The 27,019-nt window shown below is 49.2% G+C and overlaps 1 protein-coding gene across 5 annotated transcripts in view; it reads right to left on the minus strand.

The window, feature by feature from the left end:
- The window catches only part of LIG3 (DNA ligase 3), a 1,054,678-nt gene that overhangs the window by 407,997 nt on the left and 619,662 nt on the right, over window positions 1-27,019 (minus strand). For all 5 annotated transcript variants that reach the window (XM_069614890.1, XM_069614888.1, XM_069614887.1 and 2 more), the window contains exon 15: window positions 5,984-6,126. In XM_069614890.1, coding sequence (XP_069470991.1) covers window positions 5,984-6,126 — 143 coding nt within the window. The remainder of the gene's footprint in view (window positions 1-5,983; window positions 6,127-27,019) is intronic.

The raw sequence follows: 27,019 nt of genomic DNA on the forward strand, positions 1-27,019 counted from the left end.
AGGGTTCATTTACTTTGCATTGGGGGTTCAAAAGTACTTACATGCTTCAGAATATTTGTTTGATCTATGCTTTATTCTTAAACCATTTTCTTTGACACAAAATCCAATATTGCTGTAAATGTAACAGTGATAAATTAATGTCCACAGTGTCCTAGTTATTTAAGTCACCTCTGGATGTAGGAAACATCTGTGTGCCATACCAAATGGGTATTTGCTGATTGAGAAACTAAGAGTGTGTATTTTAAAGTGTATTTTGTGTTACTTATATATTTCTCCCTTTTGAAGAAGGCTTATTCAACTGACTGTTAAATTAATAATTGTTTAATCAAGAAACCTTGAGTGTAAGAGTTTATTTGAATACTTGTCACTGGGAATCTCTGAGTAAAAACCATACTGCTCACATTGACCCCTCTTGAGATCAGCCTGGCTTCTCAGCCACACTACCAACCTGTTCAGTAGACTTATACCAAAGGTTGGGTTCCTATTGCCAGGAGGGCAAGGTTGCTCTAGTCTCCCAAAGGGTTCTGCACACAATCTTGCCTAACAGTCCTGAACATGACCGGAGCATCCAGGGAAGCAGCAGAAGCTCAGTGAACACAGAGACCAACCTGCGAAGAAGAGACAGGTACGCAGGGGTGCCCCAGAGCAGAACGAGGTCCAGGGAGGCAAGAGACTGAGCAACTCAACCTCAAGGAGAGGGTCCGGGACCTTGAGTAGAGCCCGAGAGAGTGGTCTACTTGGCAGGAGAATGAACCAAGGGGAAACAATACCATTGTAGAAGTGGCCCCAAAATCCCAAATAGACCCAGTGGAATAGCAACTCAGTCCAAACAAGACTCAATGATGGAGTAGACAAAGTGCACTGCACAATACACCTTCATTCAAACACTAAAACAAAGCCGGGTCAGCATACAAGCATTCAAATCTCGTTGCTCTCTACAAGTTAAATAACGAACATTGCTTAACTAGTGAAAATGTGTCATTAGTGACGTCACAACAGGATATTAGTTCACAAAACGTATGGGGATAGGTCAGTGGGTTTGGCTACCTATGGATTACATAAAAGGTTGAACAGTTCAGTGGGCATGTATCTGATGGCTCCACCTAGAACCACCCCTATATATTGATAAAGGGTATAATACACCACCTATACGGCCGGCATGACACCAGGGACTCCTATTGGTTGGTACTTTGCTAACCAACCCTGGACACTTGGCAGGTCATCAAGAAACGAGCCAGACAGAGTAGGGGGCGAGAGGCCCATGGGCTGTTCTTCCAATTAAAAGTTACCATCCCTCATTCTCAGGCGATGAGACCAGGCAATCCCTTTGTACTTGGTCTTGTGTGGCAATTTTTGTCTCTGTGTAATTTTAGGGAGTATTGCAGGTGCCCTATCTGTGTCCACGTCTAATGAATGGTCAGTGTTCTCCATGTCTGGGTCACGTGCTAAGAGACTGTGTGAAATTGAATTACCTTCCATTTACTGAGCTTTTAGCTAAAAATTTGTGTGTTGTGTTTTTTCTTGCCACTGGGGACACTCCTGGGTTATTCTTCACGGAGTCTTTTGGCCTATGGCTCTACTGTACCCGACTATCAAAGACTGTTTGTGCCTTGCCGAAACCTTAATTAATTTTTGGGTATGCTGCTCGCGTCGCGGAAAACTGTCTCGTGCCTTCGTTTCCGCCGTCCAAATAATTCATTATTTCACTCTAACCTTGGCACTTGTTGTCAGCTACTATCTGAGCTCTGCACAAATATGTGTTTCTGCGGATTCAGCCTTTTGAGTTTTCCGAGACCTTGAGGCCTGTGCTCATTCTGAGACATACCACGGCTTCCATATTTGGGAAGATGGCTGCCCAATTACACTCTTGCTTCCATGTTAGCGAGCTATATTCATGTTGCATTCACTTTATACGTTGGTCATGTTAAGGTTCTTCAGGTCTATGGATGATTTATTAGTATTCTTCATGTCTAAATGCCTATATTACCTATTTTACGTGTTCTTCATGTGGAGTGCATGTTTTCTAATGCATGCACTTCTGCTATGACAACCATAGCTTGAATGCCTTCAATTCTTCTTTAGCTTTCATTGTCTTTTATCCCTGTGGTGACAGTGAGGGATGAGGGTAGAATGGCTATCTTAGTTTCTAATGTTTCTTGCCTTCACGGTACTGACACAAGGGAAAGGCAGAAACTAATGATGACGTAATCATCTGCCTCTGAATGCCATTGTGCAAGTCGATGACTCGCACCTCAAAGAGAGGGTCTGGCACCCTAAAGCAAACTTGGGAGGAGTTGCATCCTTGGCAGAACAGTGTGCCAAGTAGACAATGCCGTTGTACGAGTCGAGGACTTGTACCTCAAAATAAGGGATATGGGACCCTGAAACCAACCGGAAAGAGCTGCCTAAAATTACAAGAGACTATAAACCAGGAATTCTATGACTGCAAGACTGATAGAGAATCCCCCACTTTAAGAAGACCACCTCAAGGTTGCAGTACGCAAAGCGGGAGCACAAGAGACATCGCATCATACACTCTACAGTACTAAAAGGGGGAATAAGAAGCCTAGGGGAAAGGAGTGCCGACTGTGAGAAACCTGAGGGTGTCTCACTGACTAGTTTCCGGGGATTTGACTTCCAGGTGGCCAGCACACGGCCATAGCTATTGGATCCAGTTCCTGGGGGTGGACTAATGAGGGTATATCACTTGAATGAGGGGTACTCGGGGAGTGGAAGTGGGACACCGATAGGTGAGACATGGTACCCCCTTCCGTATAACACCTTTTCCCCATCCTACCCCATAGGATATTCAGAAGTTCGACCCCCCTAAGCCCCTTTTCCGACACAAACACTTTCTGACACCACGAAAGACAACACACTAACAACAGGGCCGTTTACCTGACATGTCCCAATACAAGGGTCAGTCAGAGTCAAGCAACTGACAACCACACTCACACACCTGACAGCCCTTTCCGTTGCCCACACGGATAAAAGGTGGAACATGAGAGCACACTTGGAGCAAGGCAAACCGCACAAGGAGGCAGCTATTCCAGGACGGCAGTTCAAGAGGAGGAAAAAGGCAGCGAGAACCGAAAGGACGTCAGGGAGGGAAGTGCCCTTACCCTCTTTGACCCAGACCCACGAAGCGTCCGTGGAAGGAATCATAAGGCCGGGAACAACAGCTAGCGTGTGGTGTAACAGATGTCAACAGTGCACAGAGCCCTCCTACATTGATAACCAAGGCAAGGAGAGAATCTTGCTACCGTGGTACCGTCCTTGACTCCAGAGACAAAAAATGCCAAGCAGTTCCATCACAGCCGGTGAGTCGGAGGGAGAAACAATCGTAAACTAAATTGTTTTGAGCAAAGGTTGCAAATGGCAACATGTGAATCAAAGAACAAACTGTGTGTGTTACAGAACTGTTTAAAAAACCCAGGGAGAGACCCCCCGCAGAGTGATTCGTTGCCACGTGGGCGCTCATTCGAAAGACTCTGGCCAGTCCCCTTTTGTTGAAACTACTGATACCAGAAAGCCCTAGGAGAGCCCGACGTAAGAGGTCAAAGTGGTCATACAAGGGTCGAGTGAAAAACCCCTCTACTGTTCAAAGTCTTTGACGTGTTGGGGATACCAAGTGAACTGTGTTTATGGCAAATGTGAGCTCAGCAGAGAGATTCCTGCAAATGAGGGCGGTCAAGAACACCCCGAGAACATTGAAGTACGCAAAGCATGACTGGGGGCTTAAATCTGGACTTTAGTAGGAAAAGAACCTAAGAGGTCTAACAAGCTAAGGCAAGTGTGAACCCGACAGAGGGATGCTGCAAGAAAGCTAGGAGAAGGGAACCCCACTTTTCTGAGATGCTAAAATCATGAACTGTGTGAGAACGACAAGCATGAACCCGACCGAGGGATGTCTACAGTTAATTGATGGTCTGTGCCCGATGGAGGGAGGCCATCATAACCAAGAGAAAAACTAAGGGAAGTAAATCCTGCATTGTGTAAAGCAAATCAAATTGAAATGTGTAACTGGCAAATATGAACCCGGCTCAGGGATGCCTGTAAAATGGGGTGAAGAGCAATAACCCTGTGAACATTGTGTTGACAAGAGTGGACCCGACTGAGGGACGTCCACAGTGAAAGATTGCTTAAAAAGACATTGAGACTCGTGAATACAAGTGAAATTCTGAGTAAAAGGGCGTAGTGAACCTGACAGAGGGAGGCTAACATACGAGAAGGGTCTGAACCCGGAAGAGGGGGCTACAGGGGTGAAGAGTCATCAGCCAACGTACATACGGAAAGGAACACTTGTTTTGTTATTTTGGACACATCAGGCCCTTAGAGGCAGGAGACTTTGTTGAAAAGAGAATTAACCACCGAAGGTCCTGATATGACAGAAAGGAACTGTAGCCTGCTTGAGAAGCCCAATAGTGTGCTGTGCTCAAGAGTCCCACCTAGTCCCGTGCTAAAAACGTGGGGAAAGGAGACCCTGGTTATATCATCCTGACTTATGTGAGAACCCTTCTTTCTTTTCTTGTGAACATTATCCCACACTCTTTTGTAACTTAAGATTTTTTTTTTTTAGTAAAGGCCCTTTTATTTGACAATACTCTACTAGGACTGCCTTATTATTTGATGGTCGTAGCTTGCTCCCATTTTAGATTTAGATTAGGCATTTTTCGCACCCATTTATACAGTTTAACACCCTTGAATTGTGATCACTTGTGTCTGTCTTTACTGTTGCCACCAGGATTCCCTTACACAACCTAGCCTTGGTACTTTGTATTTTTGAAGAATACTTTATTACTTTAATGCTAGCAACACTGAGAACTTTTCTACTTAGCGAAAATACTATGAATACTTTAGATTTGGAGAAAAGACGTTTCTTGCATGTTTATCTCAGAGTATTAGTTGTAGGGATGGAAGTAGAGTTTACAGAGACAACCGTAACTAACTTTATACTTTCGTACTGGCTGACAATTTCACTAGTTTCATTTGAGGTAGTGAAATCCCAACTAGAGATAGAGACAGATGCTTTTTCCAACACTTTTATTGCTTAATAAAAAACTCTTTAACCAAAAGCATACCACCTGTGTGTCCAACTCTTGCTTCTGACCCCTTACAGCACATATAAAAGTAAACAAAAATGACAAGTGTAAAAGACTAGGGTGATACAAAAGTATCCCCTACTGCACAGCATTGTAGGATGATGTGTGCACCATTGAAAGGACTGATCAGTTTCCCCATAACAAAATGAGCAAAGGGCCAGGGGAATCAAGCGGTACGCTTCACTTCCCTGTGGAAACACACAGCAATTCAAAAGCAAAACCTTTGGGGGTCCATACAACTATGGAGGAAAAGGTGCTAAAAGAGAAATCTTTCCTAATAATATGGAGGCAGAGCATGTTCTAGGTTACAATCTCTTGATATGCACATCATTACTTACTCGCCCCAAATTCCGATTTTCACTCGCTAGTCATCAGTTGCGAGTGAACATTTTGGGACCACCACTTGCTTATGACCCAAACACACTGTCTCGGTGGGGGAAACACATTCATTAAAAAACAGGGTGCTTAGCCATACGAGCTACATATGGAAGCACATTTAATACGCAGTTACAGCTTCCCAGGGAATATTTTACAAAGTGTTCCAGTCAGCAAAAAGCCTAGAGGGCTCGCAAAGAAAGTAAAAAAGTCACTGACACTACACATTGTTACTTATTTAAGGCTATTGCAAAACTGAAGCAGGACTACAAGTATAGTTCTGGCCAATCCTCCAGACCCTTGTTTTTTAACATGCCATGACAACACAATGTTATAAACATATCCAAATGAGTCTTGGTCCATCCCAAAAGGGAGAGATCTGCACGAGCTGGGGTGTTTTCCAGCCATGGAGGTTTGTTGGGTGAAAGCTCAAATTTGCATTCACAAGTTTTTTCCTTACAGAGGAAAATGCAGGCAAGGAACATATGCCACTGGATGCATCTCACCTTGCTGATCTTTACCACATCCAGTTCATTCTGAAGTCGGGCAATGCAGGCGTCGTCAAAGCCGCCAGAACACTTTGTGACAGTACACCACTTCTGGGAGTCGGGGTCATAGCAGCCCATGAGAAAGACCGACATCATACCACCTACAACAGAAAGACAGGGTACTTATAATGACAATACAAATGAAAATCTATAACGGGCAAGGGGGTGAAATTGGTGGCAGGACTCTAACAACATTCACACAGACCCAAAATATTGACAGCAAAAGTAATTTGCCATTATTCTAGGAGGTATTTAAGATATGCAAGAAACCAGTTATTAACTAAACCACGCTTTAGATGTGACACATAACAAAACAGCAAGTTACTGCAAAGCAAGACTTTGGTTAGTTTCTGATGTGTGTAGGATAGCGTACAACCTGAGGAAAACGACTATTACTCGAGCAGATGAGGACCAATGCCATTCAGGAGGATCGAAGCCTTACATTAAACACAAAACACTCATCAGCTCAGTTTGAACTACAGTCTACTGGTACTTTTTACAGAGAGAGTCAACTAGGAGTCATTTAGATGAAGTTGTGCAATGGTTATGATGAAAAGTTGGCCAACAAGGTTTTAGGAAGATTTGTCTCAGGCTCCATTTCTAGGGCTCTGATAGATCACTCTGCTTGGCTTAGAGGGTGTTTGCTTAATGGGTTCCTGACTCAAGAGTGGTAGAATTACATGAGCAGTCAACTAAACCCTTCACAAGTAGTAAACAGGTTTAAAGGTACAACAAATACTTTGGATTATCACTAAATGAAGAAAAGGCCCACAATTGATGTGTAAAACTATATTATTTACATAAAGTTGTGCAAAGTGTCAAAGATGGCACAAGAATCAGTCATAGTCGGAGATGGTTCAAGGGTTTTTATATTCTTTGTGGGACCAAGGGGAGCCAGTTTATCACCTTCCTGCCTAACCCAGTCATCCCCAACTCCCGATTAGAGATACTGAATGTTGACTCCCTATTCTCCGAAAGCTGGCTTGTTAAAAAAAATAAATAGTTTTCATCTAAATCAGGGTTTCTAAACACCATCAGAGACTTCCCTAACTGTTCCTGCTATATCCGGTTGTTCGTGATATAATGGCATATGGGAGGGTGCCTTACAAATAATGTGTCCGATTTAGGCTTCTTTTAATACGCTAATTTTTACCTCTCCCTTTTCTACTCTGTCCTATTGACCCCTCCGCCTCACTCATCCTACCACTCTTCCATTCGTTTGGTGTTCTCCTTCCTCCTCGGACTTACCTCCACCATCTTATGTTATTCTGCCTTCCATATTCTACTACTTCCTCCACCTCACCACTACTCCTCCCCCACAACACTATTCTATAGTCGCCCTCCATTCATCCGGTATTTATTTGCTTTGAAATCACTCCCTACACTACTGTATCCAAATATTTGTCAGCCAAACACGCACAATAACACTGCAGTACCACTTTCACTCTCAAGCCAATGTCTCACCTGCTGCACAATTCACCTATACAATCTGCCACTCCTTTCTTCCTCCTTCTGGTATCATGGTCAAGGAGATTTACCTTTTTTGCAAATCTTCCCAGCTCTGTCCTAAGCTTCCTGTTAGGGAGAATTCTCATAAATGTGCTAATTCCTCCCACCTTCGAGCCCTCCAGCTCTTTTGCTGAACTTTGGGACTTTGTACTTTCAAATCGACGTGTTTTCTGTGTTTGTTTCTTTTTGAATTATGGAGTCTAAACAACTCCATAGGCATCATCTTTTCATTTGTGTCACACAGCACCCTCAGTGCAGTGGCACAAGGAAGCCTTTCAGGCTTTCCCAAGGTTTAACTACCACCTCTGGGATAAACTACTGTTTCCCAGAGTAAGTAAAGTGAAATTGACTTTACTAGTCTTTTTAAATTCCTAGAACCAGCACACCCTATCTTACAATAGAGTGCTGGAGGAGTTACTTAGTATCCCCTGTATCTAGATACTAATGTATCAGTCGAATGCTACCCTTTTCTCTCGAAATGGCTGGTGGCAGTGGTTTTACAACAAGCTACCATGATTTTTCCCGACCGCGAACTATTCGTAGCTCCGGTAACGTTAAATCGCGGAAGCCATTTTTTCCAAGATGGCGTCCGAGCCCCCCTCTGTAAAAACAGGTCCTGGTCTTCTTTTTTCACCATTTCTTTGTGGAAAGGTCCATCTAGAGTTTTGCTCTGCGCGCCAAACTAGGTTTGGTTCCTTTGTTCATTCACCTTTAGCGGGCTTCAGGAGTGAAGACTGCCTCTGGCGCCCGAGTGCCTGGGGTGAGCAGGAAGTGAGGGAGGTGCCCGAAACTCTGTATGCTTAGTCTCCTAGGAGACACAAATGCACTCTGTGGTGATTGGCTGGCTGACTGTCCAGCAAGGACAGCCACCCTGCTGGGTGAGTGGCAGCTTTGCTGGAATGAATGGGAGAGAACTGAATAAAAGGCGAGTCTCTTGGCTTGAAAGACAGTCGACCACTGGAACGAAAGAACCATAGACGAGCTTGAAGAGGACGGCTGCTGCAACTCCTGGACCGTTGGTTTTCCCGGTGAACCCCTGCTGCAGGTCCGAATCGCTAAGTTCATCTCGACAGAGAAGCCCTGCAAGGACGACTTCTACCATCGAGTTGGTGGGACCAATCAACTCGACACTAAGCCACCTTTGTTAGGGAGAGTTCTCAATATGTGCTAATTCCTCCCTGCCCTAGAGACCCTCAGCTCTTTTGCTGAACTTTGGGACTCTGTACTTTTTAATTCGGTTTGTTTTCTGTGTTTATTTTCTTTGGTTATGGAGCTTTAAACAACTCCACAGGCATCATCTTTTTTATGTGTGTTAAACAGCACCCTCAGTGCAGTGCACAGTGATGTCTTTTAGACTTCCCAAAGGTTTAAATACCTTCTCTGGGATAAACTACTGTTTCCCAGAGAATTTAAAGTGAAATTAACTTTATTAGTCTTTCCAAATGTACAGACCCAGCACACACCATCTTACAATGGAGTGCTGGAGGGGTTACATAGTATCCCCTGTGTCCAACTACTCATGTAGCAGTCAAATGCTACCCTTTCTTATTGAAAAGGCTGGTGGCAGTGGTTTTACAACAAACTACCATGAGTTTTCCCGACCGCGAACACCGGTAGCTAAAAAGCACGGGAGCCATGTTTTTCAAGATGGCGCCTTAGGCCTCTTTGTTTAAACAGATCCCGGTCTTTTTTCGCCATTTCTTTTTGGAAAGGTCCTTCTAGTGTTTGTCTCTGCGTGCCAAACCAGGTTTGGTCCCTTTGGTGGGCTTCAGGACTGAAGACCGCCTCTGGCGCATGAGCGTCTGGGGTGGGTAGGAAGTGAGGGAGGTGCCTGAAACGCCCTGTGTTAGTCTCCTAGGAAACCCAAATGCACTATGCCGTGATTGGCTGGCTGACTGTCCGGCAAGGACAGCCACCCTGCTTGGTGAGTGACAGCTAGGCTGGAATGAATGGGAGAAAACTCTTTAAAAGGCGAGTCTCTTGGAGTGGAAGGCAGAGTCGCCCACGAATGAAAGAACCGAAGAAGAGCTGGAAGAGGACAGCTGCTGCAACTCCTGGACCGTTGGTTTGCCCTGTGAAGCCCTGCTGCAGGTCCGAATCGCCAAGTTCATCTCGACAGAGAAGCCCCTTCAAGGACGACTTCTTCCTTTGAGTTGGTGGGACCAATCAACTCACAAGCCACCTGGATACCATTCTCAAGGCTGGTTAGGATTAACCAGGGAGGGGGACACCAGTTTGTGCGCTTTAATCTACAGCTACTGGAACTGAAGTGACTCCATCTGGTTTGCTTTTTCGACGACCCCGTGCAGTGCAGGAGTCCCCACGACATCCTCCCTCTTGTCCCCACGACTGAGGCTCAAGAACAGTGGGATCTGCAGGACCTGCCAGGAACCAACGTCTTCAGCTGCATTTTGTTCTTCATACTAAGGTACTGTGCCAACCCGATTGAGAGAACGCCACTCTCGCAGTGAACGTTTGTGAAACTTTCCCAACTTGCAGGCCTAATCAGCTTGTGACCCGACATATGATTCCTTTTCACCTAAACTACTTCTAATAACTTTCACAAAGACTTTACCATTTGATACCAGAACTGCTCTTTCCTATCCAGAACACTAGCCGACTGACTTTGGCCTGGCCTATTGACTTGAATTGAACTCTTCTGGTGAACTGAAACTATTTGCACTGTCTAAAAAGTATATATGATCTATTTTACTTACCTTGTGCCTTTTGCTCCTTTTTAAGTAACTGAACTGCCATTTAACTCATATTTCACGGGAGCTCAAACTGTCTCAAAATCTTAGAATTCTGTATTCAAGTGTATTGGTTTATAACATTAAGTAGCCTTCTTCTAGTGAAATGTTTTCTAAATGATTGTGTAATAAATGAATACGTTTTTTTTACCTGGAAACCTTGAGTATAATTGTTTACTTGAACCACTGTGATTGAAAGTCCTCTGTGTAACTACTTGTACTGCTCACATTCACTCTTGAGATGAGCCTGGCTGCTCAACTCGCATCCAAAAACTGTGTGGTACAGACTTATACCAAAGGTTGGTTTGGCTAACACCTGTAGTCCTAATTGTGTGTAGTGGTCCCATAGGGTACTGCCAGCAATTCTGCCTAACAACCTGGATACCATTCTCAGAGCTGGTTGTATTTTCCTCAGAGTGCTGCAGGAAACCGAATAACCAGGTAGAGGGACACCAGCGTGTGTGCTTGACTATAGCTACTGGAATTGAAGATTTGCCAGTTGCCAGCTTATTGACCAGTCCCAGTGCAGTGCAGGAGTCCCCCAACGTCCTCCCTCTTGTCCCCACAACTGAGGCCCAGGACCAGCGAGATCTGCAGGAACAGAGGTCACCAGCTGCATCTTTTCCTTCATTTTTAAAGGTACTGTAAAACCAGACTGAGAATACTTACCTCTTGTGGTGAAAGTGGTTGAAACTTTCCCAACGTATGATTCTTCTTGCTACAAACTATTCTTAAGAACTTCTGCAGAGACTTTACCGTTTATCTGCCAGAACTGCTTTGTCCTATCCAAGACTTTAGTCCATTGACTTTGGCCTAACCTATTGAATTGACTCTTCTGGTGAACTCAAAATATCTGCACTGCCTATAAGAAATAACTGTATTCTTTCTATGTTCTTATAACCTATGCCTTTTTGCTCCTGCTTCAAAGTATTCTGAATGTCTCAGAAACTTAGAGTTTAAAGTACTGAAGTATATTTGCGTGTGATTATATTGCCGCCTCCTTATGAATGTTTTATAACTGACAGTTAAATAAATTAACACGTATTTAACAAAGAAACCTTGAGTGTAAGAGTTTATTTGAACACTTGTGATCGTAGACCTCTGTGTAACATCCTTACAGCTCACATTCCCTCTTGGGATAAGCCTGGCTGCTCAGCTCTGCTACCAAAAACTGTGTAGTATAGACTTATACCAAAGGTTGGTTTTGCTTACACCTGTAGTCCTAGTTGTGTCTAGTGGTCCCAAAGGGTACTGCATACAAGCTCTGCCTAACACCTCCCTGTACAATTGCTGGATTCAATTAGAATTTGTTTTCATTGACTTTGAACTTGAGTGAGACTTTTTTATTTTTACCTCACTCACCTCCTGTTGCAAAGTGTGCTTATTGAAGGCCTGGGGCCCACCACAGTCTATTTTCTTAGTCATAGGGAGGTGAGCTGGATCCAGGATTCAAGTCGACAGGATGCTGAAGAGATTCGAAGATGACGATGGACTGCTGCAGAAACCAGCATTGGCTCAGCCAAGACCATTGGGTAACAAAACTTGACGTTTATTTGAACAGGGAAGATCTCTGTGAGGTGATTTCTTCCCCAAGATGCTTTCCTCCCCAAAACTGGTGGACCCCAACCAGTCGCCTGTCCTGCTCGAGGTACATCACTAGTTTTCGGTCGTAGGAGCATGTATCTTTACATATCAATCTGCAAGGATCGGAACCAGATGTTCATCATTGTGAAGCTTTCCGTTAGCCAAGCGGCTGGAACTCTGTGGGCAACCTCAAAGCTCTACTGGGACTCTGGAAAACCTATGTGCTGCCCTCCACCAGCAAACAAGCCTGTAGTATGTGTGAGAAACCGAAGGGTATTATTCTCCAAAGTAGACCTTGTGAACCCCTTATTCAGGTGGCATGGGAAGGGCTGTCGCTTTCAGATCCCAACCCTGGGGGTGGACGAGCGAGGGAAGATCACCTGGGTAGGGAAGACCGGGTTATGCTGGGGCAATGCCCCAGCTGAAACACGGTACAACACCGGGGAAGGAGGAGAGGAGAACGAAGTTGCTGAGATTTTCTTGGGCTATTCCACATCTACCTCCCTTCCAGTTAAAGAGGCTCCCTTAATAAAATCCAACTGCCCCTACCCCTTTGGTAAACCAACAAGGAGCCCAAGCCCTGTTACCCTCAAAAAACACAATTCCCAGAATCCTTGGTTTTCTGTTGCCTACCCGAATGCTCCAGATCATTCCTTTTCCCGTCCCTCCGATTGTCATTTCCCGCACTCCCAACCTGCTCAGATAATACACTATCGTCCCCACAATCCCCCTGGTTTATTTCATGATAATAATCCTGGTCATTCCAGTTTGCTTCACAAACCCTACTAATCTCCCTCTTCTGGAGGTTCCATGTGTTAAAATCGCGGCAAAAATGGCAGTGGACACAAAATATTGTGGCAAAAGGCTGTGGTTTTGCAGCCACAGTCCATGTAAAGGATGCAGGGGAAGCCCCTGCAGCCCCCAGACCAATTATACCATTTAATGGGAGCGGGGTACACCCATGCAACCCGCGCTCCCCTTAAATGGTATAATGGGGTACACCTTTACCGGGTCAAACCACAGCATTTTTGCTGCAATTTTTTGCACAGGCAATATTTTTGCCGCGATGTTATCACTGCATACCCTTCTGAATTTACCAACTCCCTTAGGACAAAGAATATAATTTCTCATGACATACCCCCCCTGACCCCCCGTTTGACAAAAACACTTCTTTACCCCATGGAAAAGAATGGACTAATGTTAAAACAGTTTACCTGACATGTCCCAACCCAAGGGTCAGGCAGAGTCAGGCAATAGACCAGAATCAAATATACTTGACGGCCCTTTCCTTTTCCCACAGGGATAAAAAGGTGGAGCACAAGAGCACATGACAAGCAAGTTTTATGGTGGCAACAAGTAAGACAGACACAAGTGATCACAGTTCAAGGGTGTTTATTGAACAATGAATTGTGTATGCAGGTTGAAAAAACGCCTATTCTAAACCTAATCTAAGATGGTAGCAGATGTCGACCATCAAATGAAAAATAAGGCAGTCCTAGTGGCATTGTGTCAAATAAAAGGGCCTATATTAAGGAACCTATTGCCAAACCTTACAACTAATGCAAAAAGAGGGTGTGGGACAGTTCTCAAGAAAAGAAGAACAAGTTACTTACCAACTTGTAACGTTCTTTCGACTGGATGTTCCTCCAACGTATTCCACATCTTTCACATGTAATGTCCACTGCTGTGCACTTCGGAAACTTTTTCGGCAGAGGGCGTCCTGCATCGATGACGTTGGGTCAATGTCCCTCGAAGGCCTCTGTCGAGGACAACGTCACCGGATGTTATAAATAGGACGCAGGCGCCCGTACCCTCCGTTCAAGTTTTTTCCCCCCAAGAACATGTGGCACCAATTCAATGCCGGCTTAACTGCACATAACCTTGTGGAAACAGAAGCTGCAATCGCATAGGAAATTCTCCAGAGGGGCAGGCTGGGAGGGCGATGTGGAATACGTTGGAGGAACATCCATTCAAAAGAACGTTACCAGTTGGTAAGTAACTTGTTCTTCGAATGGATTGTGTCCTCCAACGTATTCCACATCTTTGACAGACTCTCAAAGCAGTACCAGAAAATGAGGAGGGAAAAGAATTTAGAGTACCCAATCAAATGGCGGAACAAAGAACCTCCTTACCAAAGGCCATATCCTGACCATGGATCGTATCCAGGGAGTAATGTTTAACAGAAGTGTGGATCGAAGCCCATGTGACTGCAGCACAAATATTCCTAATAGGAACTCCCCGTTGGAGGGCGGTGGAAGTAGCCACGCCCCTTGTGGAATTAGCTCGCAACCCTTCAGGAGGGTCCTTACCTGCCAATCGGTAACACTCAGTAATGGTGAGGATAATCCACCTGGACAAGGTCAGCCTGACCCAATCGGTGTCCAGCATATCCCACAAAGAGTTGATCATCCACTCTGACCCTGGACATCCTAGAAATATAAAAGGTCAGCGCTCTCTGAGGATTCAACCTATGGAGTCGCTCCTCTTCCTTACCAGGGTGAGGAGGAGGATAGAAAGAAGGGAAAACCACCTTCTGACTCAAATGAAATTCAGATACTACCTTAGCTAGAAAGGAAGTGGGTACCCTTAGTACTAGCCTGTCCTTGTGGAACACAGTAAAGGGCGGCTTAGAGGAAAGTGTCTGCCAGTCCCCTCACCTCCCCTCCCGTCCCCTCTCCTGCACTGCCCTGCCCTGCCCTCCCCTCCCCTCCCTTCCCATGCGAGAGCAGATCCTATCGGTAGGGCAGATAGACATTTCTAGAAGGTCCAGGTACCAGGCTCTCCTGGCACAATTCGGAGCAATGAGGATCACATTGGGGCCCGAACCTCCGTAACCTCTGCAACACTTGAGGAATGTCGGGGACTAGAGGAAACACGTACAGCAGTGGGAATGACCAATCCACTATGACTGCGTCTCCTAAGGCTCCTCTCGGAGGAAATTCCCTTGAGCAGAATCTCTCGCAGTTCCGGTTGGCACTGGTGGCGAACAGATCCACTTGTGGGGTTCCCCAAAGGGCGAAGATCTCCTGAAGGACTTCCTGAGCCAACTCCCACTCGTGAGAGATCGTGCTCTGCCTGCTCAGAGCGTCCGCCACTGTATTTTCGGCTCCAGCCAGATGAACTGCTGAGATCGAAATTCCCTGCTGGATGGCCCAGAACCACCAGAGGTGCATTGCCTCTCTGCACAACGGGAGTGATCCTACCACCCCCTTTTTTGTTGAGGTAATGCATGGCCACTGTACTGTCCTTCATGATCAGGACACTCTTTCCCCGCACAGACGGCAGAAAAGGCTTCAGGTCCAGCCTGATGGCCCGCAGCTCTAACAGATTGATGTAGAGTTTGGACTCCAACGGAGACCAACGACTGCTGGCGGTCGTCGCTGGCATGAGCGCCCCATCCTGTGAGGGAAGCATCCGTCACTAAGTCACCTCCGGCGACGGTTGCCAAAACGGCTCCCCCCCTCATCAGGTTCCCTTCGTTGGCCCACCACAGAAGATCCTGGGAGACCGAGAGTGGAATCTCAATGGGATCCGACATCTTGCCTGAGAACGGCGACCAATGCATCTTGAGGACCCATTGCAGGGATATCATCCTCAGCCTGGCCTCTGGCACCAGAAAAATGCATGATGCCGTGAGGCCGAGCAACCTTAAAAATTTGAAAGCCGGGAGACTCTGGCCAGGTTGAAACGTGTCCACCATCGGCACAATGTGATGAGCCCTCACCTTGGGAGGCGAGCACTTCCCCAAGGACGTGTCCAACACAGCCCCGATTTACTAGAGCTTTTGGGAAGGTGTCAGATGCAACTTCTTGAAATTCAGGGAGAAGGCCAGCCTGTGGAGGGAGCGGCAGGTAAGACCGAGGTGAGCCAATGCTTGCTTGGGAGAGCACGCACAGATCAGCCAGTTGTCCAGGTAGGGGTAGACGTGAACCCCCCCACGCCTGAGATACACTGCCACTACCACCATTAGCTTGGTGAAGACCCTTGGGCGGAGGTCAATCCGAAGGGCAGGACCCGAAACTGAAAGTGCGAGTCACCAGCCGCAGACCTCAGGTACTTCCAGTGCTTTGGATGAATCGACACATGAAAGTAAGCATCCTGTAGGTCCAGAGACACCAACCAATCCTGAAGTTGAAGGGCCTGGAGGCCTTGAGAAAGAGTGACCATCTTGAACTTGTCCTTCCTGAGAAGTTTGTTCAACCAACACAGGTCCAGGATGGGTCTCAATCCCCAGTCCTTTGGGATTAAAAAATAAGGGGAATACCAACCCTTGTTCCTCTCCGCTACAGGCACCAGTTCTATAGAGCCCTTCTCAAGCAGGGTCAAGATTTCCTGCACAAGGAGCGGATCCGGAAGCTTCAAAGAGTTTCTCCAGTGGATTGTCGTGAGGCCGCTTTAGGAAGGGAAGCCAGTAGCTGCGGGCTATTGTATCCAGAACCCACGCAACCGAAGTAATGGCTCGCCACTCTTCGAGATGCTGAGATAGCCAGCTCCCAACTGGCGGACCAGGGGACATGGCCTCATGACTGTTTTGGAGCGGCTGCGGCAGTGCCTGAAGGCAAAGAGGCAGCTGCGTAAGTGGCTTTGGCATCTCCATTCCGCGACCACCACAGGTACTTTTACGGTGACCGCTTTGACTGGCGGCTCCTCTCCTCCTACCAAAGGAGGAGTAGTAACGAAAAGAACCTCCCCTCCACTGCTCTCCCCTCGGACGAAAAGGCGGAGGTTGACGCACGGCTGCGCTTAATGATTTTGCTGCAGCTTTCGAGGTCTGCAACCTTTCAAGGCTCTCATTAGCCTTGCTGCCAAAAAGAAAAAAAATGCGCCATCAAAGGGCATGTTCAAAAGACGGGTTTGCACATCCAGGGCAAAACCTGACTTCCGTAACCACGCAAACCTGCATATAACTGTGCTCACAGCCATGGACCGGCTAACACTGTCGGCCGTATCCAAACCCGATTGAAGGTATTCACACATGGCATCCTTGCCATCTTGCACGAGAGCAAGGAACCCATCCTGTTCTCCCCCCTCGGGAATATGCTCAGCCGCTAGAAAAAACAGTTCCACAGAGTGTGTGAAAACCTTGCTAAGGCACAAGTGGAGTTGGCTGATCAGGAGGGATGGTAGGGTATACCGCCTGCCTCGAGGTGGCCGTTGCCACCTGAACCTCCACACTCTCGGGAGTGGGATGAGTGGATAAGTAGCTGGGGTTGCTAACGGAAGGGCGGTACTTCTTTGTTAAAGATTTGTTAACAACCAGAAGTGATTCCGGTAACTTCCAAGCAGCTGCCACCCTTTTCTGTAAAGTGAGATGAAAAGGTAACTCTGGGTCAGAGGACATACCTTGATCTAAAATGTCTGTTAGATCATCTTGTACAAAATCTTCAGGAGGACTGGACCAGCCCAGATGCTCTGAGACCCTAGCCATGAGCCACCTGTATGACGACTCAGCATGAGCCGTAGGCTCAGGCCTGCCAAATTCCACTTCCGGAGAAGTGTCCAATCCACTGGCATCATGAAGGGTTTGCCTCAACTCCACCAATTGACTGTCTCCAGAAAAGACAGCAGCCACATCATGCTCAACAGGGTCTTCAAAGTCATACCTTTCTTCCTCTTCATATATGTCGTCCAGAGGGAGGTGAAAACCTGGCCTGGGGACAGAAGAGTGCCGGGAGTCCAACACCGGCCTCACAGACTTAGCAGTAGCCTTCCTTGTCGGATCCACCAGATCAGGGAACTCCAATGGTAAGCTTCGGGCAAAAATCCCTGAAGGCGCGAGGGCGCCGAAGGCTTTGACGCTGAGAGCGTCGACAGCTTCAGCGTCGACAATGGTGTCAACTGCGCCGTGGTCTGATAAGAAGGCAAAGCCTCGATGTCCGAATCGGACGGACATGGCACCGACTGAGTTAGCGCCGGCTTCGAGCCCTTAGCAGGTTGCAGCAGTCTCGCTGGGGACGAGGACCGAGACCTGAATGCACGTCTCTTGCGACTATCCGAAACCTTGTCCAAACGGGACATCGAAGGTTCCCGATGCAATTTGCGTCACGGACCCGAGCTCGAAGGCGTGCGAGCCACTGTACGAGACCGTTCCTTGCCGGCTTCATTAGAATCGCCAACATCTGTTCTTTAAAGGCAGCTCATTCCTCCAGAGTGGAAGACTTCTTCGGGCATGTCACTTTCCTCACGGCTCCATCCGCCAAGGACGACGGGGAAGGCGACCAGTGACTGTACTTCCGAGAATGCCATGACAAGGAAGAAGAATGGCGGGAACCACTACGGGACCGAGAACCCCGGGCCTCTTGCCGATGCAGAGAGTCGCCCCTTGAGTCATCGGTGGACACCCCTTTGGATGTCACTTTAGATTTACGGGACTTGCTGTGTAGAACCCATACCTACCTGAAGCTTCCCCTTACGCTCCCGCAAGGCCTTGGCAGTCAGTGACTGGCATTTTGAACAGTCGTCAGTGTCTTAACTCTCGCCCAAGCACCACAAACAAATGCAATGCGGGTCGGTGATCGACATTTTAGACTTCCAGTACCGGCAAGTCTTGGAGCCAGACCGTGGAGTCGGAGGGGTCGACGAAGAAGACATCTCTACGATGCAACAGACGAGGCGTGCCGAGTTCTCGAAGCAAACACGTTTGCAGAAAAAACAGAACTGAGGCTACGGGCGCCGTGCAGCCTTTTTGTAACATCCAGTGACATTGCCTTCGACGGAGGCCTTCAATGGACATCGACCCCAAAGTCATTGACGCAGGACGCCCTCTGCCGAAAAAGTTTCCGAAGTGCACAGCTGTGGACATTGGATGTCAAAGATGTGGAATACGTTGGAGGACACAATCCATTCGAAAGAAGTGTTCTCAAATAATATGTCAGGATGCAAGAGCTTGGGTCTCCCTATCCCACGTTTTGAGCACGGGGTAAGGTGGGATGTTGGAGCACAGTACAGTCTCTGGCTTCTCCAGCACGAGACAACAGTTCTAATGGCAGCTCTCAGGACACACTCAAGCTTTTCTAGCACGAGATGACAGTTCAGCTTTTACCTCTGGAGCTTTCAGCTATCCGGGTCAAGTCTCGTTTCACTTGCAAGTCTCTTGCCTTAGAGGACCTGACGTGTTCAACTAACAATAATAAAAGTTCCCTCAACAAAAGTTTGTTTCCAATGTTCGCTGGGTGATGGGTTCACCCCTTGGCACCCCTCTTCTGGGCGATTACCCTTCTCAATGTTCAGCCACACTTCACATACAGTGATGGCGTCACCTCTGGGTCCCCCTCTTCTGGGCACTGACCCTTCCCAACTTTCACGTCACTGTTCACACAGGGTGACTGCTTCACCCCTGGGTCTCCCTCTTCTGGGCGCTGACCCTTCTTACATATCTCACTTCACAAATTGACTTCACAAATTATATGAAAGTTCTTTTCTCAATTAACTTTCTGGCAATAGCGTACCCCCTTGGATCTCCATGTCAGGCTCGGACCCCTTACCAACTTCACATTCGCTTGTATTTACGGGATTCACTTTCCTTGCTTTCTCATATGGTGGGATTGACTTCCCTTGTTTCCTCTCACTGAAGGATTCACTTCCCTTGCTCGCACACAGTTTATAGGTCAAAGTCTTGATTGTACAGGTATTCTGCCTTACCCTGAGTATGACCACTTTGACCTATTCCGCTGGCTCTCCCATGGCCTTCTGGTATCTGTAGTTTCTCTCATATGGGGCTCGACCAGTCTCTCTCGAGTTAACACCCACGTGGTGCCGGTTTCCCTCTTCTGGTCTCCCCTTCATCACTTGTTACAGTTCTTTAATAGTTCATAGAAATTGGTTCAAAAACCTGCCACTTTTTTTTCGATTCTCAATCAACAAAGCTCAGTTCTTATCATTTTTCCTTTTGACTCACCGGCTGTAATGAACAGCTTGGCTTTTCTTCTTCATGGGAGTCAAGGCGGGCAAGTCAAGTCCCTCGCTCCTGCCCATTGGCGTAGGCTCGCCCTATGTACCATTGACATTTGCTGCAAGACACTTGTGCTATTGTTCGCGATCTTCGGCGCTCTTCCACAAAGGTTCCGCGAGTCGGGGACTAACAGGGCAAGGTCACTTCTCTCCTCGCCACCCTCTCGATTCCTGCCGCCGTTCTCCTTTTCTTGAACTGTGCGCTTGATTAGCCACCTCGTTGTGCTGTCTGCCGTGCTTGCCTTGCTCGTACTGGGCCCTCTTGCTCCACCTGTTATCCCTATGAAAGTCAGTTGCCTGATCTTCGTATCGGGACTTGTCAGGTAAGGAATAAGTTACTTACCTGGAACTGTTCTCCAGCATGGGTCTGGCATGGATTCACATGCTCATGAATATTCCCCGTCAGGCTGGCAATCTTCGGTAAAAGAAAAAAATCGTTTCTGAACTGTCTTTCTACTAATAACCAATCAATGGTCTCTGGGTCATACTGCCCCCAGCCAATGACTGCCCCCTACCTTAGCCCCTCCTCTGGCAGCCATCCTCAGATTTGGCAGCAAGAAAAGTGGCAGTAGGACCAAGAGAAGAGCCGGAGAGGGGTAGGAGGGAGGGTTTGCATGTGAATCCATGCCGGACTAATGCTGGAGAACAACAGTTACAGTTAAGTAACTTATTCCTTCTCCAGCATGGGGTCTGACATGGATTCACATGCTCATGAATACAAGAATACATAGCAGTACACATGCACAACCACGGGAGGTGGCAAGGCTCAACATTAAGCATCTCAATGCCTCACCAGGCTCACCTTCAATCAAACAGGTTGCGCAGCACTGCCTGGCCGACTCTGGACTCCTCCCTGGAATCACTGTCGACGCAGTAGAATCTCATGGAGGTGTGCGTCAACCTCCATGTAGCAGCCATGCAGATGTCCAGCAGGGGCACACCAGACAGGAACGCCGTAGTAGTAGCGATCGCTCTGGTATAATGGGCTCTCGGACGGCCGGGCAAGGGTCGGTTTGCCAACCGGTGACAGTGCATGATGCAGCCAGAGAGCCATCTGGAAATGGAAGCCTTTGAGAGGGCCTTCCCTTGGTTCACAGCGCCAAAGTTCACAAACAGCTGTGATGTCTTCCAAAAACTCTTTGTGCGATCCACGTAGAACTTCAGCGCTCTAGCTACATCCAGCGAGTGCAAAGTCCTCTCAGTCGGCGACGGGAAGAAAACAGGTAACACCAAGGGCTCGGTGAGATGGAAGTCCGACGGCACCTTGTGCATGAAGGAGGGGTGCGTCCTCAGCACTACCCTCGTCTCGTGGAATGTCAGGTATGGAGGTTTACAGGAGAGGGCCTGGATCTCTCCCACTCGTCGTGCGGAGGTGATGGCCACAAGAAACGCGGTTTTCCACGATAGAAACTTCAGCATCGCCGAATGCAAAGGCTTGAATGGAGGGCCCATAAGCCTGTTCAGCACCACATTGAGCTCCCACACCAGGGCCGGAGCCCAGCAAAGCTGCTGGGGGACTCACTAGGTTTGGGAAATTAGCCTTCACAGAGAATTCTCCCTAACAGCCTTCACCGGCGGGAACGAGCGGAACAGTCCTTTAATGAACTCCTTCACCAGGCGGTGTGACCACAGCGACGACTGCCCCGGAGTTCTGGTGTAGCAGCAGATAGCCGCCAGATGAATTTGATGGATGCATGCACCAGCCCTGCCTTGGCCAGCGACAGCAAGTACAGCAGCACTTGAGGGGCCGTAATCAGTATAGGTTTGATCTTCTGTGCACGGCACCAGACAGAACCTCTCCCATTTATGTCCATAGCACTTAAAAATCGAGGGAGCCCTGGCCTTGTCAAGTACCTCCTTGCAGTCGGCCGGGATATCGTAGCTTCTGAACTTCGTGCTGCAGCAGCCAGGCCTGCAGGTTCAGCGACCCTGGGTCATGGTGAAGGATCGCACCTCATTCCCTGGCGAGAAGATATGCGTCCGTCGGAAGCTTGACTGGAGGAGACGCTGACATGTCCAGAAGGTCCGGGTACCATATCTGCCTCGGTCACGCCGGTACGACAAGGATCATCCTGCACCGGGACCATCTGAGTTGACTGATGAGTCTCAGAAGCAACGGCAATGGTGGGAACGCATAGGGGAACAGGACGTCCCAGGGGAAGGAGAATGCATCACCCATGCTCCCCAGTTGGGGAAACCTGCTGGCGAACCTCCGGCACTTGGTGTTCGTCGCGAACAGATCGTTCTGGGTATTGCCCCATCGTCGGAAAAGTAGATCCACTTGATCCTGCCAGAGTTCCCACTCGTGGCACGAGCGCAGCTCCCTGCTAAGTGAATCGGCGACAGTGTTCTTTACTCCTGCCAGGTGGAAGGGTACCTGGAACATCCCCTGGGCGACGGCCCAGTGCCACAGGTCCTGCACTTCCTTAGATAGGGCTGGGGATCCGGTGCCCCCGTGCTTCCGGATGTAGAACATTGTGGCGGTGTTGTCGGTGAAGACCTGTACCACTTTGCCCCTGAGGGACGGGAGGAAGGACCTGAGGGCCCAGAACACGGCCCGGAGCTCCAGGACATTGATTTGTAGAGACTTCTCCTCCGGGAGCCAGAGGCCTTTTACATGGAGATCTCAGTTGTGCGTGCCCTATCCCTCCAGGGAGGAGTCCGTCGTCACCGTTTCCTGATGCGCTGGGGTCTGGAAGTCCATGCCCGCCGCGTGATGCGTACGTGTGCCCCACCACCGGATCGCCTGCCGGAACGTCTCGTTGAGAGCGATCTTGTCTTTGAAGCTTCCCGTCACTTGTACCCAACAGGTGTCGAGTAACTCCTGCAGCAGCCGCATCCGCAACCTGCACAGTCGCACGAGGTAGATGCACGACGACAATAACCGTTGTACCTTGCCCATGATGGCCTTTATCCTCTCCTCCGACGGTGACGCCAGCCGTGGCACCGTGTTGAGTCTGGCTCCCAGGAATAGGGCGTCCTGCGATGGCACCAAGCAGGACTTCGCAAAGTTGATCGAGAACCCCGGTTCTGTGAGCAAGCAGACGATCCTCGCTGTGTGGTCGATGGCGAGTTCTCTTGATTTCGCTCGGATGAGCCAATCGTCCAGGTAGGGGTAGACGTGGATCCCCTGCAGGCGAAGACGTGCCGCCACCGGTGCCAGGCACTTGGTGAAGACCATTGGTGCCCATTTCAAACTGAAGGGCAATGCCTTGAACTGATATTGCCGCCCTTGGACCTATGAAGCGCAGAAACATTCGATGTCCTTTGTGTATGGGGATGTGGAAGTAGGCATCCACCAAGTCCAGCGACGAGAGGAAGTCGCCTTCCTCCAGTTGTCCCAGCACGTGTTGGAGGGTGACCATCCAGAATTTCTGGGATTTTATGAATTTGTTGAGGTGGCGGAGGTCTAGAATGGGCCGCCAGCCGCTGGTCTTCTTTCGGACGAGGAAGTACCGCAAGTATACTCCGGAGCCCCGGAACCTCTTTGGAAAGAGTTTTATCGCGCCCTTCAGCATTGCTTGTACCTCCTGAAGCAGCTGTGAAATGTGGCTTTCCTTCCTGGCAAATGGTGGAAAACGGGGAACTTCTGTTCGAACTCCAGAGTGTGCCCGTGGGCCAGGGCATCCAGCACCCAACGGTCGGATGGAGATGGACTTCCACGCGCCAACGAAGTTCGCCAGCTGGCCTCCCAGCGGGGTGCTCGGGTGGCAGCCCAACGTCACGGCCGGTTCAGTCTTGGTTCGCCGAGGCCTTGCCACCCTGCGCCCCTTGGCGACGACTGTGTCCACCGGCCTCGTTGCTGCCTCTGTAGGCTTCCTGCGATGAGGAGCGGGCCGCCTGGTGATACGAGGAGCTGCCGCCGAATCCTTTGGAGGCACCTTGAGACTTGCCTCCGGAGGTCTAAAAGGACGGCCGTCGCTGATGGAGAGAGCCCGAGGCCCGGGCTGTCTCGGTGTCCGCCTTGATGGCCTGCAGTGACTCGTGGACTGCCATGCCAAACAGGTTGTTCCCTTCGAAGGGCATGTCCAGGACCCTTGTCTGGAAGTCCTGACGGAAGTCGGTGGCCCAGAGCCAACCACGCCGGCGAAGGCAAACGCTGTTGCCCATCTGGCGAAAACCAGCGTCCGCGATGTCCGTGGCCACCGTGATGGCGTGGACCGACGCCACCTCACCTTCCTACAGGATTTCAAGGGCCTCTGCCCTCTTGTCGTCTGGGAGGAAGTCCAGGAGGGGAGTGATCTTAAACCACAGCTCCCTGTCATAGCGGGCCACGATTGTGAGGGCGTAGGCCGCCTTGATGGTCGTCGTCCCATGGCGTCCAGCTTCTTCCTCTCGCCGTCCGGTGGGGAAGTGGAAGTCGATGCCGTCGCCCCAGCCGATTTCTTCTTGGCCGCCGCACAGACCACCGAATCCGGGGACAGCTGTGCCCTGAGGCACATAGGCGCTTAGTCTGGGACCCGGTACTTCTTCTCGTACTGGTCCCTCTTCGCAGGGGCGGTGGACGGGTTCTTCAGAAGGGACAATCCTTCGTCCCAGATGTCGTCCAGTAATGGGACTGAGAGGACGGTCTTCCTCTTGGCCTCCCGTCGTTGGTATAGGAAGCCCTCCTTCTGCTCTTCCGGGCATAGCTGGAAAAGCTCTGATGCCCTACCGATCATGGCATGAAAAGAGCCAATTGCGTCAGGAGGGGAGGCCCAGCGAGGGGGTGATGGGAGATCCGTTCCATCGTCGTCCGTCCCAGTCGTGGCCGTCTCCGTCTCATCCCTTGGTGGAGGGGATGGAGGTGAAGGATGGAAGGGTGGGGGAGGATGGACACGTCTGCGCTTGGGTCCAGGACTCCCAGACGGTCCAGGCGCTGCTGGATCGTCCACCGGATGCAAGGGTAGCCTTGTCCTTATCTCGGTGCACAGGGTTTTTAGTGCCAGCAAAACGTCATCCTGCCCGTCCGTCGGAGGTGGCATTGGTTGCGACAGGAGAGCCGGCAGCGGCGTGTTGTTCGGTTCCTCGTCAATCTGTCGCTCTTCGTCGGCTCCACCCTCGCTCTCTACGTCCGCCTCGTCGGGATCCTTCCCGCAAGCCCTCTCCTCGAACCTCTTGCCCAGGGGGTTGCCTTGACGAGAGACAGCTCATCCTCGGAGGAGGTATCCGAGTCTGTTAGGACTACCTCACCCCCCCCCCCCCTCTTTCTCATCCCAGGGTTTCACAGGGGTCTTCTCGATAGGCTGGAGAGACTATTCCTTCAGGGATGGCAGTGAAACTCTAGGCATGGAGGTCGTCTCCACTGGGGTCGCCTTCGCAGGCTTCGCCAGTGCCGCCACGCCTCCCTCAATCGAGGCCTTAGCCGGGTGAATCTGGGCCTTCACGACCTTGGGCGCGTCTGAGGCATTCACCGTGGGGGGATGGTCACCGCTTCGCTCCCCCTTGGCTTTCTTTGTCGGGACCTGCCGGGGCTTCTCCCGAAGCTTACCTGGGTTCTCCGACTTCCTTTTCACTGAGCCGGAGCGTTGGCTCGTGGTTGACAGCGTCGGTGACATTGCGCCCTGCCTGGCAGCCGAGGAGCCTGATCCAATGGCGCTCCCGGTGCCCGCAGACTCGCGGCGCTTTGCCTTTTGTTGGGCCCCCTCAAAGGTCTTAGAAGACCGCTCAGACTTCTTATCACCTGCTGCCTGGCTCTTTGCCTCCAGCTACTCAGTGAATTGTTTACGACGGTCCTTCATGGTCTGGACAAACATGTTCTTGCAGAACGCACAGTCTTCCTCCACGTGCGACTTGTCAGCGTGCAGGCAGTAGAGGCACCGGGAGTGCTCATCTTCCTTGAACACATTCTGTAGTCCACATCCTGGGCAGATCCTAAATAGCTTGGATCCAACAGGCGTCGAGTCTCCTTTGTCTTGGACCATGTCCACGCGGGGTAGGCCTCAAAGATCTTCCGGAATCCTCCAAGAAGTGAAAGTCGACAAAGATTCGCCCTTGAGGGGCGTAGAAATTTCCAAAACGGGTCCCCGTTAATCGGAAAATGAATCAGTGGAGCTTGAGGCTCCATTTGACCTAAAAATAAAGAGTAAACTTTTTGGAAAAACGCAAAACGCAGTAAAATCTCGAGAGCTATAGCACGAGGACTCCGAACACTTGAACGTGCGTAAAATTCTGAGGATGGCTTCCAGAGGGCAGTCATTGGCTGGGGGCAGTGTAACCCAGAAACCAGTGATTGGTTATTAGTAGAAAGACAGTTCAGAAACAAACTGTTTTTTTCTTTTACCGAGGATTCCCAGCCTGACGGGGAATATTCATGAGCATGTGAATCCATGCCAGACCCATGCTGGAGAAACAGTATTTTTACAATTTCGTTTTCTACATCAGGAAAAAGTGTGGGTATTGGAAAAGGGAAGAGGTAGAGTTTGTACATGTTCTAGGTGGTAGGATGGGGATAAGGTGTTATCGAAAATTATAGTCTTTGTATTGGCAAGGCAAGGGGTTGGAGTGTCAGAGTATCCAACGGGACCAGATAGAGAAGGTTTGATAAATGGACGAGAATGACCGTGATGGAGAACAGAACATAGGGGATTGTGGGAATAGTGTTCTGACCTAGTAGATTGGATGTTCGGGACAAAAAAACTAGAGGAATGTGGAAAAGAATTTCTGGGAGTATCCGGATAAGAACCAGGAAAAGGGGGAGTCTGGGAGTTGTGGCTCTTAACAAGTTTATCAGATGTGAACGGGTTGCTGGCTTTACCTTTAGGTAAGAAAGATTCAATGGGTGGAAGAGATGATGAGCATGAATAGCTTATAAAAGCTTCAGAGACTTCGTTCCCCTCACCCTCCACCCGTGATGGTACCGAATCTCACCTGGGGTATACCCTCGAGCATAACCCCGGGTTTCCCACCACTGGTCCACCCCCAGGAACTGGACCCCAACAGCGATGGCTGTGTCCTGTCCACCTGAATAAGGGATTCTCAAGGTCTTACTGGGAGAATACCCCCAGGTTTCTCACACAAGGCAGACCGCATGTCCAAGAAGCTAACTCTGCAGTTAAAGCGGAGAAGAAAGACGGTGCATACCGAGAGATAAGCGACCTTGCCCTTTCCGAACAAGGCCCGTGAGACCTCTGCAGAAGGAATCTTAAGACCGCAATCAATAGTCAGAGTGTGTTGCAGTAGATGTCAGCAGTACACAAGACCCACCTCTGCTGATAACCAA

The sequence above is a fragment of the Ambystoma mexicanum genome, chromosome 9 (genome assembly GCF_040938575.1).
Source record: "Ambystoma mexicanum isolate Mex_15411 chromosome 9, UKY_AmexF1_1, whole genome shotgun sequence".
In the NCBI taxonomy this organism is placed as follows: domain Eukaryota; kingdom Metazoa; phylum Chordata; class Amphibia; order Caudata; family Ambystomatidae; genus Ambystoma; species Ambystoma mexicanum.